We start from the raw sequence: 17,897 nt of genomic DNA, 5'->3' as shown, positions 1-17,897 counted from the left end.
TAACTTCAAGGCAAATGTTCACACTTGTAGTTCATTCAGCTGAGTTTATTAAGACACTTCCCATTCAAGATGAATGAAATCGGTCAGTTGGTCGTCCTGCAAATTATGTTATTTCAAGCCATAAAACTTATTTCACACTCCTCTTATTAAATTCTTTTCTCTTAAAAACCCCTCTTTTTCCTTTTATAAGTTTTGAATCATGCAAGTCGTATCCCTCGCATTGATTTTATACAATTTAGAAAAAAATCCGGAATTTTCCAGATTACCTTTGTCTTTGTGAAAAAGAAATTCATTGGTGGGGGGCGTGACGTAGTCGATAAGGACAACAACGGAGAGCTCCCGAGACTCATAACAGAAAACTAGAGGCAGGAGGAAATAGAGGCGTTGTTGTAGATTTATGAGATGGAGAAAAAGAATTGTCGACAAGTTTATTAAAAACTCCTGAAACTTTTTAAAGCATTAAATAGTTATACAACTACAAGTTAAATATGTTTCAGTGGGCCTTTTTTATACATAGTTAAGATTATCCTCTGTTTGAATGAATTGTGATTCCATTTAGTTTTTGGGAGTTGATTTTAATCATTTCTCCTATGCAGTTACTCTTGCAAACCAAAAGTGAAACAGTGTTTGGACCTAAGCACAAATCATCACCGCTGACAAGACTTAGTTCTTGAAAATAATAGAAAAATTCGATGCAATGTATGCTGAAGCATTGTTTTTCAAGGAAACTTATAAATAAACACTTTGTAAATAGTCTGATTTTATATAATACGAACAATTTAGATATTTTTACAGTCTCATGTTTTCTTACGCAAGAGTTTAATATACCAACCAAACGCTCGGCTGTCTCCGTAATTCTCCGACAAGCAGAGAGGCTCTTTTGCTTGTCGGAGATTAACGGAGACAGCCGAGCGTCTGGTTGAACGAGACTAAGAGTTCGATATCAATAGTGCTTGGATCCATAAATTTTTTAGAACTGCTTTGATTACTAATACATAGTTTAAAATATATCTTTAAATATTACACAACATGATTCATATGAGGTTTCTAAAAATTCTTGTCGGAAAAGTCAAAAATTCGTATTATAAAAAAGTGCGTATTTCAAATACAGACTAGAACCTAATTGCCATGCAAGATAAGTTGATTTTAAAATAAATGATAATCGATAAAATCAACCCCCGTCAGTACTTCAGTACTTTGATTTATTCTTGTAGCGATTATACTTTGTTAATGATGTGATATAGCCTGTTCGTGAGGTAGATATCCATTGATTCCATGCATTATCTAGAATAAAAGGGCTACATTTGATATATCATTTTCTCAAGTCATTACACCACAATTTTCATGTTTTCAATAACATTCATCTTGAACGTCTGTTTTATAAGACCGAGGAAAACAAAATTTTTAGCGCACGGTATAAAGCAAACTGATCAGATTTATTGATTAACACAGTAAGATTCATACACTGTGATATCAAAGCTACATGGTTACAATAGTTCCAATCGACAACGGACTTTGTTGTCAAAATGTTTAATATTAAAACTTAAAATACTATTAAATACTTTGCCCTTTGGTTTGGTTAATGTTTTGCTGAAATTTTGCCATTTTTTTTCCAGCTGAAGAAAATAATAAATGCATTGTAAATACTGAGCCTCAGTTATACTCAATAAAGTATATCTCATCTAACCTTGAAAGTATATATTTGTGCAATGTACAAGGTAGAGTCTATAACTTAACCCAGAATGTACATTACATAAAACAAGTAATAAATAGAATATAATGTTTTATACATATGAATACGTAAATAACAAATTACATGTAAATGCACAGAAGATTATAAAACAAAATCAATATAACAATAATAAACATGTTTATATTTTCAAAAAAATGTGAAACGCATCAATTCCCAACACTTGAATGAATGTTTGCACACATTGAAACATGGTATGATGATATATACATATAGTTGTGAATTATAGTTTAATTATGACATCAGCAATGTTCTGGACTGAGTCAATTACAAGTCTAATCACACGATCAAACTGCAGGGATGAAACACAATATATTCACCATGCCATCAGACCAGTGTGAACTCGTTCAAAATAAGACGAAGAGTTTTCACCACGACCAGCTAGCGACTTAGAATGAAGAACGGCGCGACGTAATCCCCAGTGGTGAAGTGCGCAAGCAGTCACGCACGTTTTCTTTCATGACGTAAGATCCTTTTCATATATCATTGTTTCACAAACAATCCTTCTTTCTAAATGTTTGTTTTACATTCACTTCAAAAAATGTAGCTGTTTTTAAGTATGAATGCCATTCCATACTACTCCCACATCGGTTCGTATACTATGATTGCGTCATTTCCTTCTAAAACAAAATATTTCCGCGAGTCTTTGGGTCCAAGGCTTCACTCGGTGGACCTGCAAAACAAATTAAATTGGTCTATAAGGAATATTGAAAAATTAGTACATTAAAGTCTCTCTAACCATTTGAATACTGATCAAACTGAAATTCTTTTTTTTTAAAGAAAAAATCGAATTTTGGAAGCCACACATGGTTGAAAAACCCTTGGTGCCCATACCCGCGGTTTTGCTGTTTCTTTTGACTCGTTCTGTACAATTTCTTGCGCATGGTTTACTATCTTCAAAATATACTCCTGAAATCAAACAGACTGAATTAATACGTAGAGCAGAGATAGAGGTTTAATGAATAGCCAGATGAAATAAGACTGGGTGTCATACTTCACTTCTTTTTAACTTTAAAATCTAGTTTTCAGTGATGAATGCTCAATATATAAGCATGTGCAATTATGCATAGTGAATCGACACAAGGCTGTTTAGTTGTAAGCGATAGGGAGGTCAACCCGTAATACTAGTATTATAGAAGAATCAATGCACAATATCTTTTTACAACCGATTTTAAAAATAAGGAAACAAACATTGATAACCTAACTTAAATTACCTTTGAGAATAAATGATAAAGTGATTTGATAATATAAACGTTAAGTATGTAGCTGACTGTGGCAAAACAGCAACCCGTTAACATTGTTTTTTAAAAAGAAATTTGCTTCTTAACTTCATGTAACTAACTTTTGTGAATGTTTACATTTTATGCCTTCTACATCTATTGATGGTATGCATTAAGTCTCGTTATCTGTATACTTTAGATTCTATACAAGCTTCTATACTCTGTCTCCAGTTTTTGCTTCCAACACTTTTCGCTTGATATTTTGATAATAATAAACACCTTTATGCTCAAACTACGTTTCACTAATATGGAAAATGTCCAGATTATCTGTCTTGAAACGCCCCCTCTACCGCTTCAGGTTTTGCATCAGCCATTAATAAGCCCGGGTGATAACGTTGACAAATTGCGCGAGGTGTCCCGAGTACTTCCGAATGGAGAAAAGATGTAAACATTTCCCATTATAAATCTGTTTCGAGAAATTTGTTTTCGTTCCTGTAAACTTTAATGAGTGATAAGGTGATAATTTGTCAATGAAGTTATCTTGGATATTTTCCATTTCATCGATTTCATGGAAGCAATAACTTGGGACAGACTATAGACATCAATATTAGGCTTAAAACAAATATCAGTATAAAAACAGAACTTTTTTTCGATTATTCAATTAATTACGCTACTTTGCCTGTTTTGATAACATATTAATTTATATTTATATATAAACATCATTTTTGAACCTTTATGGCTTCCATATCGATGTCAGCAATAACTTCTTTGTCGTCTCTGGGACCCTGGAAGAAAAATAAAAGATTTCACGTGAATCTAAAAAGTTATAACACATTCTTGTTAAACATTCAACCAATGTTTTACACGTCACATCAACACAAGTAGAGGTGCCATTGAGTTGATAACAGAATCATATGTGGTATATAATTCACACTTAGAACCATTTTAACAAGACCTTGGACTTTCAGTAGGACGTATCTATCTATTTCTTGCGTCAAAACAAGTTAAAAATGACAATGGTTTCAAGCGAACTAAGCACAGATTGCGTAGTCCAAGCTCAAAAGCAAAACAAATCATGTTGATTTCAAGGCCATTGCTGAGTGGCCAGCAATGAATAGACATGCATACGTCACATTGCTGTTTGACACAACTACCAATATTCAAAGCTCATGTTAAAATGGTTCAACGTCATTCGGACGCAAAGTTGTAAAGTTGTAAACTTACCCTAAGCTTAGCTTGAAAAGTTGCAAACTTACCTAAAGCCTAGCTTGTAGAACCATTTTAACAAGGCATTGGGCTTTTAGAAGGATGTAACTATCTATTTCTTGCGTCAATACCAGTTTAAAATGACGCTGGTTCCAAGCGAAATATACACCAATTCCGTAGTCTTAACTCAAAAGCCAGACAAATCGTGTTGATTTCATAGAGCCATGGCTGAATAGCCAGCAATGAAATACACAGGCCTACGTCACAATGCTGTTTGACAATGTACCCAAAGTCCAAGCTCTTGTTAAAATGGTTCTAAAGTTGCAAAACTCACCGTAACCTGTCCATTTTCCATTTTATCAGTTGGTCTGGTTGTTTTATTCTCCTGGGCTCCGATCGTGACGAGTCCCTATAGTTTGTAAACATACGTTCATGTACTATAACAAGTGCCCCATTAAGAAACACGAGGATTCTTTTCAGTACACAATAAGTAATAATTTATCTACCGAAAAAAGGAAGTAGATCTAGGGCAAAATATTTCCTTTAAGGCTAGCACATCAGAGGTATCTACACACGTGTACGCCGACTACTCAGTTTATGTACACAGTAGGTAGTGTGTTGACTGGGTTTACATATTATACATACCTCATCCTTGTCATTGTCCTCTGTGGGTCCGTCCTCTCTAAGGGCGATGACCTTGCCCTCCAAATTGGAGACGTTTTGCCCACGTGATTGACTTGTCTCGCCGCCAGATTCCTATCAAATGTATCATTAATTATTACGCATATACTATATAGTGTACGATAATTGTCTTCTTAACCTCAGTTTCAACTCACATTGTCATAATTCAAACTAGATAGCTAGCATATTAGGTACACGAGAGCAGGTAGGGATAATTATACATTATCAGGGAGACTATGCGCACTAATAATTTGTTTTGAATTATTGAGGAAAACATTAGTACATCTTTTTTCTATAAGTTAGTTTATTATTAGCTATATAAACTTTGCTAAGAACTTTTTAGCGCAGATCATTGTAAATTTAGCATTTCAATAATGTTCAGTTTACTTCACAGGAAAAGATTTAAAGTCGTACAATTTACCCACTGAGGACAAAATATGTCATATCTGTTATCACATACTCTATAAATGATAGTGAGAACGAAAGGAAAAATACAAAGTTGGTTAGTTAATTGCCTAGAATCAGCAGAAAATTCTTCCAAATATGGAAGACACATCTTCGTCTATTTGTAACTCATATACGGAATTAGCCGAAGTTTTCCGAATGACGGGAGGTTTACTATTTAGAGGCTTGACGTCAGCCCAGGAGTACGTGCATTTCGTGCAACCCGTACTCTAGTTGTAGCTTAAGTTTCGATCGATCTCAAGACAATCATCACAAAGATGTCCTCAACAGTACAAGAAAATACATTTTAATGTGAATTTCATTGGTTTTGAATATATGAATAATTGTTGTTTCTCCATGAAGCACTGCAATTCTCCACTGCAAAATAATTAGTTTGCAGGTAGGGCAGCTCTAAAAAAAATCCAATGTATGTCTGTATATTCCTTCGCGGACAAATTGATTTCTTTTTGTTGGACCGTGATTCGGATTCGTCAATTGCTATATTAACAATGTCATATTTCACAAGAACATTTAGATAAAATACTCTGTTCAGTTCATGTAAAAATAAAGATTTGAAATAACTTATATAAGCTAGAGCAATGACCATCTTTAAGTAAATAAAAAAAAACTTATTTAAACAATAAAATGCTTTCTTTGGTGATTCATTCGGGATATGAAGGTAGCGACATTGCAGAAAAAATACATAACCCGCGTTAGCGGGTTATGTAAACTTTTTCTGCAATGATCGCTACCTTCATAACCCGCATGGATCATCAAAGAAAGCATTTTATTGTTTATATTAACATCTCTATTTAACAAATCAATAATTTGATTATGAAAAGTAGGCCTAAGTAAAATTCGCTAAATTACTGTTAATGTACGTAAGTAGGTTAGATAAAAGGAACAGCCTAATCGTCTCCTGCGAGACCGAGAGTCTGGCATCATCATGATTATTTCGTGCAGTCCGTGATATTTTGTAGGTCGCTGTACATAGGTTTAGACCAATCGATAAATAGGGCGTGTCAATTTCAGACATGTCAATTTCTACTCAAGTTTCAGCCGCTGTAGATTACGACCAATCGATGAACGGGGCATGTAGATTTCAGTCTGGCTGTTTCTATAGAGCTATGAATTAACTATAAGTTTTCGTAAGAAATAGAGGGAATAATACTTTGTAGATGTAAATATAAAAGAATAACGGACTCAATCGCTCGGAAAAACAACTCGAATGTACACATGTATACCAATAGATTTGCTTCCCATCAGCTTGGCTGATTTGATTATATCACTGGATTTAATTAAACAATAAAATGATTTTTTTTTTTTATGATTCATGAGGGATGATCATACTAAAATTCATAAGTAGAAGGACATTTGAGTATACCAATAAACGTTCAGACAGACATTATCCATTCGACTACAAACAGTATGCAAATGCTCTTATAGAAACTTAGAAACTTGACGGTTGACTTTTCACACGCATTATTAAGTGTGCACCCAAAGACATTAATGCATCGTATACAGACAGTTTAGTGCACTGAAATTGCGTAGAAACTAATGAATTATCTTCTATAAATAGAAATTATGGATAGACGTTTGACCACAATTGACCACATGAAAAGAGAGACAGTAAGAGTTAGACTACAATTTCGACTACATGTGTACACCCATAAACATGCGTCGTATGGGCAGCGGAGAGGGTAACAAAAAGATGTTATCGTTAATGCAAAACGAACAAGAAATTTTTATAAACATGCGAAATACGCAACAGACCATTTTAAAACAAAATTAACGGCCTTTTGTGCAAAAACAACAGATGCCGATGCAAAACAAACGATCACCGATGCAAAACCAGCAGTCATGCACTGAATTAACGCTAGATGGCGTGCAAAGAGGTATCAGGAGACATCGTACACCCTTTAGCCTTTTGTCGCATATCCAAGGCAGTAGATACAGATTGAAGGATTATTTTAATAAATGGCGTGATGCACCATTTTGGTTGAACTGGTTGTTAGCTTAAGATTCCTGTTTAAAGCTGGTCTGTTTCGTATTTTATCGTGTTTATAAAAATTAGTTGTTGGTTTTGCATTGACGTCTTTTTTACCCTTTCCGCCGCCAATAGCGTCGTTTATCGTTTACAGACAGAGAGCTAACTATACACGTAAAACATGATGGTACAATTCACATACATGATACAGTAGAAAGCTGCCAACATTGATATTCTTGTACATGCACCATGAGTTGAAATAACACAGAACTTTATAATAGAAGTCGTACAATAACAATAACTGAAGATTCAACAGAAATGTATGAATACTATAGTAAACAATGTCAATTTTACCTTGACGTCTTTTTCTGCATTGATATCTTCATTTTCACACACAATGCTGACATCATCCAAGTCCGTGATCAAGCTATCGTTATGTTTGTCCCTGTTATTCTTCAAACAACATTTGATTCATTAATAAAATGTACGGAATGTCAGAAAGCATAAGACAGCTTGGAAGCAGTTAATGAAATCTACATTTTGTCAATTATTGATGAATGTAAATGAATTTCATTTCTGTCAACTGCGTGTTTATTATGAAATACCCAGGTTATATCAATGTTTGTGTTCCAAAATTAAAAAAGAATTCTCACCTTCTCGTCTGCTTCCGTGTATGCGATGACGTCACTCCCATCAACTGCAGACATCCTGTTGAGCGATGCTCCGTTTTCATTGATAGAAAATACGTTTGTCACCTATTTTTTTTTAATAAAAAGGGTTAGACTGAATTCCAGTTCATAATTGTCAACCTCCGTTATATGCAGTATATTCCTTTAAATGTACACATTCCCTTTAATCCATTTAAATGCGATTAACAAATCAAGCGCCATTTCATGAAACCTAATTCCCGGTAGCTTACAAATGCTAAGTTGAAACATGACACCATTTGAATACCTTTCACAGTCTTAATAAAAACAAGCCGGGTAAAATTGATTTTCTCTATTTACCATGTAAGTTTGACCGCTTCATTACAATTTACACGTATGTTTTTGCCCTTGAGGTTTAAGTACAATATAGGCCACAGAATGGTCACGGTGGAAAATCAAAATATTCCGAAAAAGACAGTGGAAAGGAAATGTATTTAAACTAATGTTGTGACACCTTGTTTTAAATGCATATGCTGCAAATCAAATAGAAAACGATTGTAATTTTCACACTAGAATAAAAAACATGTACTTTAATGTAAAGAGTGCTTATAATGTTGTACGTCAACATATAACCCGATTGAAAGAATTACCCTCCATTAAGAGATTTATTTGATTTAATTGCAATCGGTTAAGAAGCATATCTATAAAAAATACGATTGAAAATCAAGTGCATTTCCCGTAAGAGAGACTCAATGTATTTGACGGATATATATATATATATATATATATATATATATATATATATATATATATATATATATATATATATATATATATATATATATATATATATATATATATATATATTCATGTTTTTAAAACTGTAAAATTAAGTAGTAAGCGAAAACTTTAATTTCCTGCCCTCGTTTATGTACTTTTATTTCTTATTGATTTGGTGTTTTTAAAGTTTTGTACCGTATATACCTACATGCTTCATTCAATATGCTTGTTTGTGCCTATGTATTTACAACTTAGACTTTAATTTCATTTGACGCTGTCCGTCGTGCGTTTATTGTGAAACATGTTTACGCGTCTTTGGAACTACTTGGACAACTTTGACCATAATACACTTAACAAACGTTTTTAGTGTTTACCCTGATAAACACTTTCGTCGAATAATTTGAAAATTATGAAATATAATGATATAAAATTTCGTCACCGAAATGTCTTCTCGTCAATGGGACAGATAAAATAAAGCAATACTGATTGAAACAATAACCCTTGACGAAACCTCGGACCAAGAAAAAAGTGATTTTCAGCACGTACATTTTTTGCTATTGACGTTATCTTTAGTATAAGTCTCAAATGACTTACGACAAATAAAATTTGCTTAATGACCATTAAAGAAAAAACAGAGTCGTTGGAATGTTGTTGATTGTATTATACTGTTCATTTCATCTTCGATAATGTTGAATTTGTTTGGCAATCCGTACGCGTGTAAAAAATTTTGTTAACAAAATTTTTCAATGCTTTCAGCGTATCGTTTTTTTTCCATTGACAACTATATATAACATCTACCCGAGAGCTTTGGGGGAAACTCAAAACTTTAGTGTTAATGATATCAAGTAAAGGTCAAGGTCTAAGGTCGCAACCAGAGGTCAAAACCGCTACATCAGTCTTAGTCTCTTGGGAGTTATATAAAACTCCGCCACCCCAACGGCAAGACAATCCAATGTGTTTATTCCATATGATCAAGAAATAAAATTTCTTTAACCCTGATAAAAAAGCTTACACATGGAGAAAGAGAAATCCATTAAAACAAGGGAGACTTGACTATATATTGATTTCAGAAAATCTTTCAAATATTGTTGAGAATGTCTCGATCAAATCTGGGTATAGGTCAGACCACTCTGCTGTTGTATTTGAATTTAAATTTAATACTTTTTTAAGAGGTAGAGGGCTATGGAAATTTAATAATAATTTACTTCGGGATATAACTTATGTTGAAAAAGTTAAAGAAGTCATTCAGTCAGTTAAAGATCAATATAAAAACTCCATAGATGAGTCTGCATTTTTGGAAATTCTTCTCATGGAAATAAGGGGCTTGCCAATTTCTTATTCATCTTATAGGAAGAAGAACAATGACAAGATAGAAAAGCAACTGATATCAGATATTAATGAGCTAGAAAATAGTAATGTAGTTGATCTTTCATTGTGAGAAGAAAAACAAGCAGCTCTTGAAAATTTCAGAAAAGAAAAATTACGAGGACACTTTATACGCTCTCGTGCAAAATGGGTAGATGAAGGAGAAAAACCTACTAAATATTTCTGTCATTTAGAGTCAAGAAATTTTCTTAATAAAATTATTAAAAAAGTTGTAGTATCAGAAGAGAAGACTTTATATAATCAGTTAGAAATCATGGATGAGGTGAAAGCTTATTATGAGAATCTTTTTAAAAATGCAGATTATGAGCTTTCTGATATAGATTTAGAATCAACTATCCAGCCTCATAATATTTCAAAATTAGATAAATCAACATCTAAAATTTTAGATAAAAACTTCACTGAAGGTGAAATATTAAGTGTTTTAAAAAGCATGAAAAATAACAAGTCGCCTGGAAGTGATGGTTTCACAGCTGAATTTTATAAGTTCTTTTGGGCTGATCTTAAAAACTATATAACAAAAGCAATTAACCAAATATTTTTACGTGGAGAATTGCCAGTGTCTCAGAGGTTAGGGGTTATATCATGCCTACCTAAAGGTGACAAACCTAGACAATTCCTAAAAAATTGGCGACCAATTACACTATTGAAAGTTTTTTACAAGTTAATATCTGGATGTGTCAGTCTTAGGATAAAATCTACTCTTGATTTACTTATTTCTAATACTCAGACTGGTTTCATACAGGGTAGATACATTGGTGAAAATACACGATTTATTTATGATCTTATGTCTTATACAGAAGTCAAGAATATCCCTGGATTACTCATGCTTATTGACTTTGAAAAAGCTTTCGATTCAATTTCATGGTCATTTATTTATAAGGTGTTACTTTTTTTTGGATTCGGAAATCATATCATCAAATGGGTAAAAATTCTCAATACAAATTTTAAAGCGGCTATTCTCCAAAGCGGCTTTCTGTCGCAACAGTTTGAAATACAGCGAGGTTGTCGTCAGCGTGACCCTGTAGCCCCATATCTTTTCATTCTTTGTGCTGAAATATTGGCTATACTAATTAAACAAAATAAAGATATTAGAGGCATTTTTGTGTATGATAGAGAACATAAAATATCCCAGTATGCAGATGATACATCCCTTATTCTTGACGGTTCTGCTTCATCTTTATTTAATGCTCTCGAAACTTTAGAATTATTTTCAAAAATATCGGGGTTGAAAGTTAATAGCTCAAAAACAAAAATTATATGGTTTGGCTCAAAAAAATTTTCATCTGAAGTCTTTCATCACTCTAGATGGAAATTAGATTGGGGAGCCACTGAATTTGTATTATTAGGTATTCATTTTTCTGTTGACTTGGAACAAATTCCAGAATTAAATTATAATATTCAAATTCCAAAAATCTCTGCACTCATCCAACAATGGGAAAGGCGAATTCTTACTCCCATAGGAAGACTTACTGTACTTAAGAGTCTTATTATTCCAAAAATTAACCATTTACTTATTTCATTACCAAATCCAAGAATAGGAACAATTAATTTTTTGAACAATGATTTTTTTAGATTTATTTGGAAATCCAAGTGTGATAAAATTAAACGCTCAGTCGTGACACAAAACCTCTTTGCAGGAGGCTTGAATATGGTGAACTTGAATAATTTTATAATTTCTTTAAAGTGTTCCTGGATACAAAGACTAGTGCAGGGGGGACAATCTTGGTTGAGTATTTTTAAAGCAGTGTTTGGAGATATTGTGTCTGGATTTTTGGATTTTGGTGATGCTTTTATTGAAAATCTTTTGAACAACTGTACCAACACTTTTTGGAGAGATGTTCTGAAGTCATGGCTTATTGTATTGAATACACATTTTAACCAAAGTCGAATTTTAAATGATAACATAACATATGCTCCAGTTTGGTTTAATTCTAAAATTAAGGTGGATAAAAAGCCTGTGTTTTATAAAGAATGGTACAGAAGAGGTGTTAAAATTGTGAAAGACTTTTTATATGAAAATGGATCATTTCTATCAAAATCTGATTTTGAAAAGAAATTCAATTTTGAAATATGTTTTATGCAATACAACAGTATGATTAGTGCTGTAGCAAAGTTTGTAAAAGGTTCAAAGTTCTGTAAGGAAACCTACAGCCATAGCATTGGTCCTTTTGTTCCTTATCATTGTGTTGAAATTCTTCTATACAAGAAATGTACCAAGCATATTTACAAATTAATTAATACTAATACAGTAGGTATTTTACCAACATCAATTAGAAGATGGAATTCCACTATTGTACAAAGAGGATATCCTGAATTAATTTTACAGGATGTGTTTAAAATATGTTTCAAGGTCACTAAAGACTCTTCTATACAATGGTTACAATATAGAACATTACATAGACTTCTCCCAGTTAAAGCTTACTTGAAAAAGTTAAAATTAGTTGATAATGACACTTGTACTTTCTGCAAGAGTGAAGTTGAAACCATTGAACATATTTTCACATCTTGTCCTACTGTACTTGCTATCTGGAATAGTTTGAGTATGCATATTTACAATACTGGCTCAAAGAGAGTTGGTTTTAATGTAATCAATGTATTATTCGGAGAGGCTCCTCTCTCAAAGTCAAATTTAGTCATTAATTTTCTAATTCTATTTACCAAACAGTATATTTTTCAATGTCTTTGTAATAAAAAAAACCCAAACATTGCTGGACTAATGTGTCATTTACTTTATAGATATGAAATTGAAAGTTGTCTAGCAATTAGAAATTCTTCTTTTTACAAACATAATACAATATGGTCTGAATGGAAAAATCTTTTCTGTGATGTTTAATATATACAAGATCTAGAGCAGAAGTCATATAGTTTTTTTTCCTGATTGTATCAACTTTATAGTATAAGTAAAGGATATAAGCCAAAAACTGTCCATTCTGTGAGAGAAAGAACTGATCGAGGCCCGAAGGGCCGAGATCAGTTCTTTCTCTCACAGAATGGACAGTTTGAGGCTTATATCCGACTTAAAACATTCTCCTCTTTTGTTTTAAGAATGGACTTCAACAGGTACACCAGTAGACAATGAAAATAGAGCTATTTATAACCACCCCTAACAAAAACGCGGTCTTGAGTAGAATTCTGTTTCTATTGTCTACTTAATGGACAGGTACAGGTGAGTTTTTAGGTATAACTTGAACTGCATGATTTTTCATTCATTCACACAACTTGTGTTTTAGTATCGAGATGTTTTCCTCTGATGGAGAAAGCATTTTCTTAAAATAACTCAGTCAAAATGCAAGGATGGTTATGAAAATCATCCAAACACAGATGGTGTTCTAAGTGACATTGTAGATATGGAGGCTGTGCCAGATTTTGATTTAATTCGGAACTGTGTCTTTTCTGGTATCTCTGATGAAGATATGATTAACGCCAGTCAAGAGGTAGAGAGCAATAATAGGTTTTTAAAACCTCTGAATCAGCAGGATTTGGATGACTTAATACGGAGTGGTTTATCTAAGAAAACGGAGGCAAAGTCAAATCTGGATTTTCCTGATTCCACACATGTATACATGTATACAACTGCATTTGGATTATTTTCCACTCATGTACCAGTGCATTTGAATTATTTTACAGAGTTGTGTCAATTCATTTGGATTATTATATTTCAAAGCATGCTTAATTAAATTTCATTTTGTTCTCAGATGTGTGGCTTTGCATGCTATTTGTTTTATTACACGTCACCTGTACCTGTCCAATAAGTTTACAATTACTATCCATTATTTTTTACTGGGCAGATTTCACTGTCCATTCTTTAAAATAATGGACAGTTTTTTAAACTTATTGGACACTTACAGGTAACTTTTTGGATTTGTTTTCAAATCTACAAGCACTTTATGCTATATAATGGTTTAAAATAACAAAGGATTGCATAACAAAAATGTTTTAATTACTTATAATCTATGGTATGTGTGTTTGTGTATGTATGAATGTGAAAAATGTAATTACAAAAAATTGCAAATAAAAAAAAAAAAAAAAAAAAAAAAAGATATAAAATTTGGTTCAAAACTGGAACTTTAGTTCAGTGTATATAAATGAAAGTGTAGCCTTAATTGTGAAAAACTGTCCTCGCATCAATATTAAACAATATGTACGGCGTAGGAAGAATATCATGTTATCTCTCAGAAGCCATCTTTTTAAAGAAAAACCCTCCAACTGGCAAATTGACGGTAACTTCATAATACTAAACAAAATCTAAAATGCCTTCATGCAGAGGTAGGGCTATAATTATTCCGGAAAGATTTGAATGCAAAACAAATATTCACTTGCAAATGAAATTTCATATTTTAAATTTGATTCAGTTGTGGCAGCACAAAGTACTTATAAAATAATTTTGATAATAAATATAATAAATATAAAGGATTTATATACACGTATATATAATAACTGTACCGTAGAATTTTTTAACAAAGGACACCGTTATTCCGACAACTGTACTGTTTCTGAAGTTAATATCGTTGGAGATTTGTATTAAATTGTCTACTCTTTACCTTTATTTTTGTGTACGTGGAAGTCCTTAATTTCCTTATAATTTCCCGTTGCTTATCGATATCAGATAAACTGTTAGTTTTAAACATGTAACGTCGTGTAACTTGAAAGGCCCATGGGCCTCTTGGTATTCAATTTAGAGGTATTTTTAGATTTACCCTGTGCTCACGATTGTGTTGTGAGGCCCACGGATTTTCTATCCGTTCCATTACTTCCAAACAACGCTGTAAGGATGAAATCTCGTGAGTTCCTAGTCTCATATGGAGATTTTAATCATTCAATGCATATGTACACGTAACGCTCCAAGACACACGAAAAAAGAACGATCTTTGCACGTTTGATCATCTGAAACATGTCGATCATACATCCATTAAAACAATTGCTCATGTTCTAAAGCGTCCATTGTCACGATATTTTCTAATGCAATAATAGAATCCGTGTACATTTTTTTACTATACTTTTCCTTCCCTCTCTCTTTCTCTCTCTCCTTCTCTCTCTCAATCTCTCTCCAACTCTCTAAAATAAAATTTGCACCGCTGAATTATTATATTTAAAGCATCATAATTATGTATTGTATGTCTGCAGAATGTGTGAAATAATGAAAAAAATGTACATGTACATGTTTTAGCTAACCATATATATAATGAATGCTACGTAGACATATGACCTACCTTAAAACTGCATCTTGTAAAGTCATCACTTGAAGACCGTTCTTGCAGATTGTATGAAGTCCTCATCTTAATATCTCAAACTTTGCTCACAACGCACTTTCATTTATTTAGCACGCACAGATCTTGCAAACAAAAATTAGACGACCAAGACAATGATGACTAAGAGAGGTCGCGATTGTTTACAGGTTACAACCAATAACAATTAGAGGTCCAGCCCTCGCGGGTCACGCTCGTTAATTCTTAAACACGCCGGCGATCATCACAAACCTGTCCTTATTAATTGGTCTGATCTCATAAATTCGACCGTAATCCCATTAGTGAAAGGTTATACCAGCCAACGCCAATAAGTACTATAGAGCTACTGCCGCTGCTGCTGATGTGACAATTTGTTAATGCGCTGTATGTATAAATACCCTGATAAAAGAGACACGAATAGAAAAATATATATCTATAGATATACAAGGGTTGTATCTATACGGTTCTGCGATGGACCTTTCACGGCATCGATCCGATCTGTGTTGCTCTATTTCCTTACATGTCCTTGTGTTAGGAAAAAAGAAAACAATTCAATATTCTATGGAAATGTTGTGGTTCTGTCGTGCCATTTGTACATAATTGGATAATGGTTATCTACAGTAGTCACGAGAATCTTTGAAGAAACAAAATCATTGGCTTTTCTTGATTGATTATCTGTTCTGGAGTAGGCTTGATACATGTATAGGCATTGGTATTGCTTAGACAGTGAAACTAATTAGGACAATGCTCAATATTTATCTCTAGGATTTTTTTTAGATAGCTGGAACATAACGTTTACAGAAAAATGTATACACGAATTTGTATAGGATTTTTCTTTGTCAACAATAGCGATAACAACAATTGATGAGAAAATGAAATTTAAATAGAGCTTTATTATTAACCTTATATATAGAGTTTTATTTCATTTAAGAAAAAAACCTTCTAATTTGCCTCCTATCGTGAAATAAATGTTTTAATCAAATTAAACAGTTATTACCTTCCTTTGAAAAAAAAATTATTTTACAACAAATAGCCCACAAAACTTGTAGATCGATCTGGCAGGCAGTCTCATGATTGCGGTTTTTTTTTTAAAGCTTTTAAACCCTAATCTGAGACTTCTCTGGTTTTTACCCTAGCTTTTATTATATTATGTTTGCAAACATCAATTCATAAAAGGGACAAGACTCGGATTATCTATACCTTAACTTTCGGGATTCAAAGATTATCGATACATACATTTTGACGGTATGGCTATATTGGCCTCGGCCAAGCGCTTGAACCGCGGACCCTCCAGGGGCCATGCATTTCACAATTTTGGTAACTTTGGTAAAAGGCTTCCTGAACATCATATTCTTCATGAAAAAGTTTTAATTCATTTTCGCTATAAGGTCCCAATGAACGGCCCGAATCTTTGACACAGGGTCAGTGAGTTTCACAATATAGGTAGAAACCTTCATAAACATAATAATCATGCATTAGTTTTTTTTCAAATTTATATGGAAGTAGAGAAGAAGATTTTCTTATATTTCTTTATATAATTTTACTATATTGGCCCCGCCTAAAGACATGTAGAAGTTGTATATAGCTTTCCGAATCCCTGACACAAACCTAAAATTATCAAACATTGGATTTTGTATTCGTTGCTTTTTATCTTAAAAGATTAAAGGATGTAGGGAAGGGACGCTAGCTAAATTTCATTGCGTGTTACATAATGGTTAAAATTCCAAATTAAATGTAACCATATATATACCGTATAACGGGTATTTTCTGCGGCTTGAAATTTTTGCGGTTTAACCCCTAAAAAGTATTAAATTATATTCTGCGTTTTCAATTTCAGGGTTACATTAGACCGCAAAAAACTACATATGTTTACCGGATTTGTCTTAGGGAACGTAAACTAGAGAACTAAACTTACATATCTTAAAATCGACATTCTTACCGTGTTCACGGTGAATGAGAACTAACTCTCAAATGTTTTACAAGTCTACTAAATACTGCTTGTGAACTTTTCTCAGATCATGTTTATTTCATACTCGACTAAACACACAGTCCTTATATCTGTTCAGCTATAATTGATATCGCCCAGGTAACATGAGATAATTAGGCGTGAAATACGACGCAGAGCCCCCTAATAACGGACTGATCACGTTTGAAAATTAAAGCTTGTATTTTAAATATTGTCAAAATTAGTGATTTTTTTTAAAGAGTATTTTGCGTTTTGAATTTTTGCGGATTTTACTTATCCGCAAAATACCGCAGAAAATAAACAACCGCAGAAAATACCCGTTATACGGTGTGTGTATATATATATATATATATATTATATATATATATATATATATATATATATATATATATATATATATATATATATATATATATATATATATATATATATATATATATATATATATATAAGTGTTATCTATAGTGAGAAGTAACAAGGTACACTGATCTAATTCAATCATTTTTTGGATCTCCAGTTTAAGTGCAGAAAAGTTACGTATCTGGCATTCTTCCGGATATTTTTGAATTGATGATTTACATTTTATTCAGGAGTTTGGTGGATAC

At 32.8% G+C, this 17,897-nt stretch overlaps 1 protein-coding gene across 1 annotated transcript; it reads right to left on the bottom strand.

The window, feature by feature from the left end:
- Positions 1-1,417: 1,417 nt before the first annotated feature.
- Positions 1,418-15,675, bottom strand: LOC128178130 (uncharacterized). Its single transcript, XM_052845153.1, has 8 exons — positions 15,312-15,675; positions 7,942-8,043; positions 7,643-7,741; positions 4,822-4,932; positions 4,511-4,585; positions 3,702-3,755; positions 2,585-2,659; positions 1,418-2,423 (listed from the first exon to the last, which is right to left on the bottom strand). Exons 1-8 carry the CDS (start codon positions 15,375-15,377, stop codon positions 2,361-2,363), a joined length of 645 nt encoding a protein of 214 aa, XP_052701113.1. The 5' UTR covers positions 15,378-15,675; the 3' UTR covers positions 1,418-2,360.
- Positions 15,676-17,897: the final 2,222 nt, after the last annotated feature.

The sequence above is a fragment of the Crassostrea angulata genome, chromosome 3 (assembly GCF_025612915.1).
Source record: "Crassostrea angulata isolate pt1a10 chromosome 3, ASM2561291v2, whole genome shotgun sequence".
In the NCBI taxonomy this organism is placed as follows: Eukaryota; Metazoa; Mollusca; class Bivalvia; order Ostreida; family Ostreidae; genus Magallana; species Magallana angulata.
This window is presented reverse-complemented; position numbering and strand designations above follow the sequence as displayed.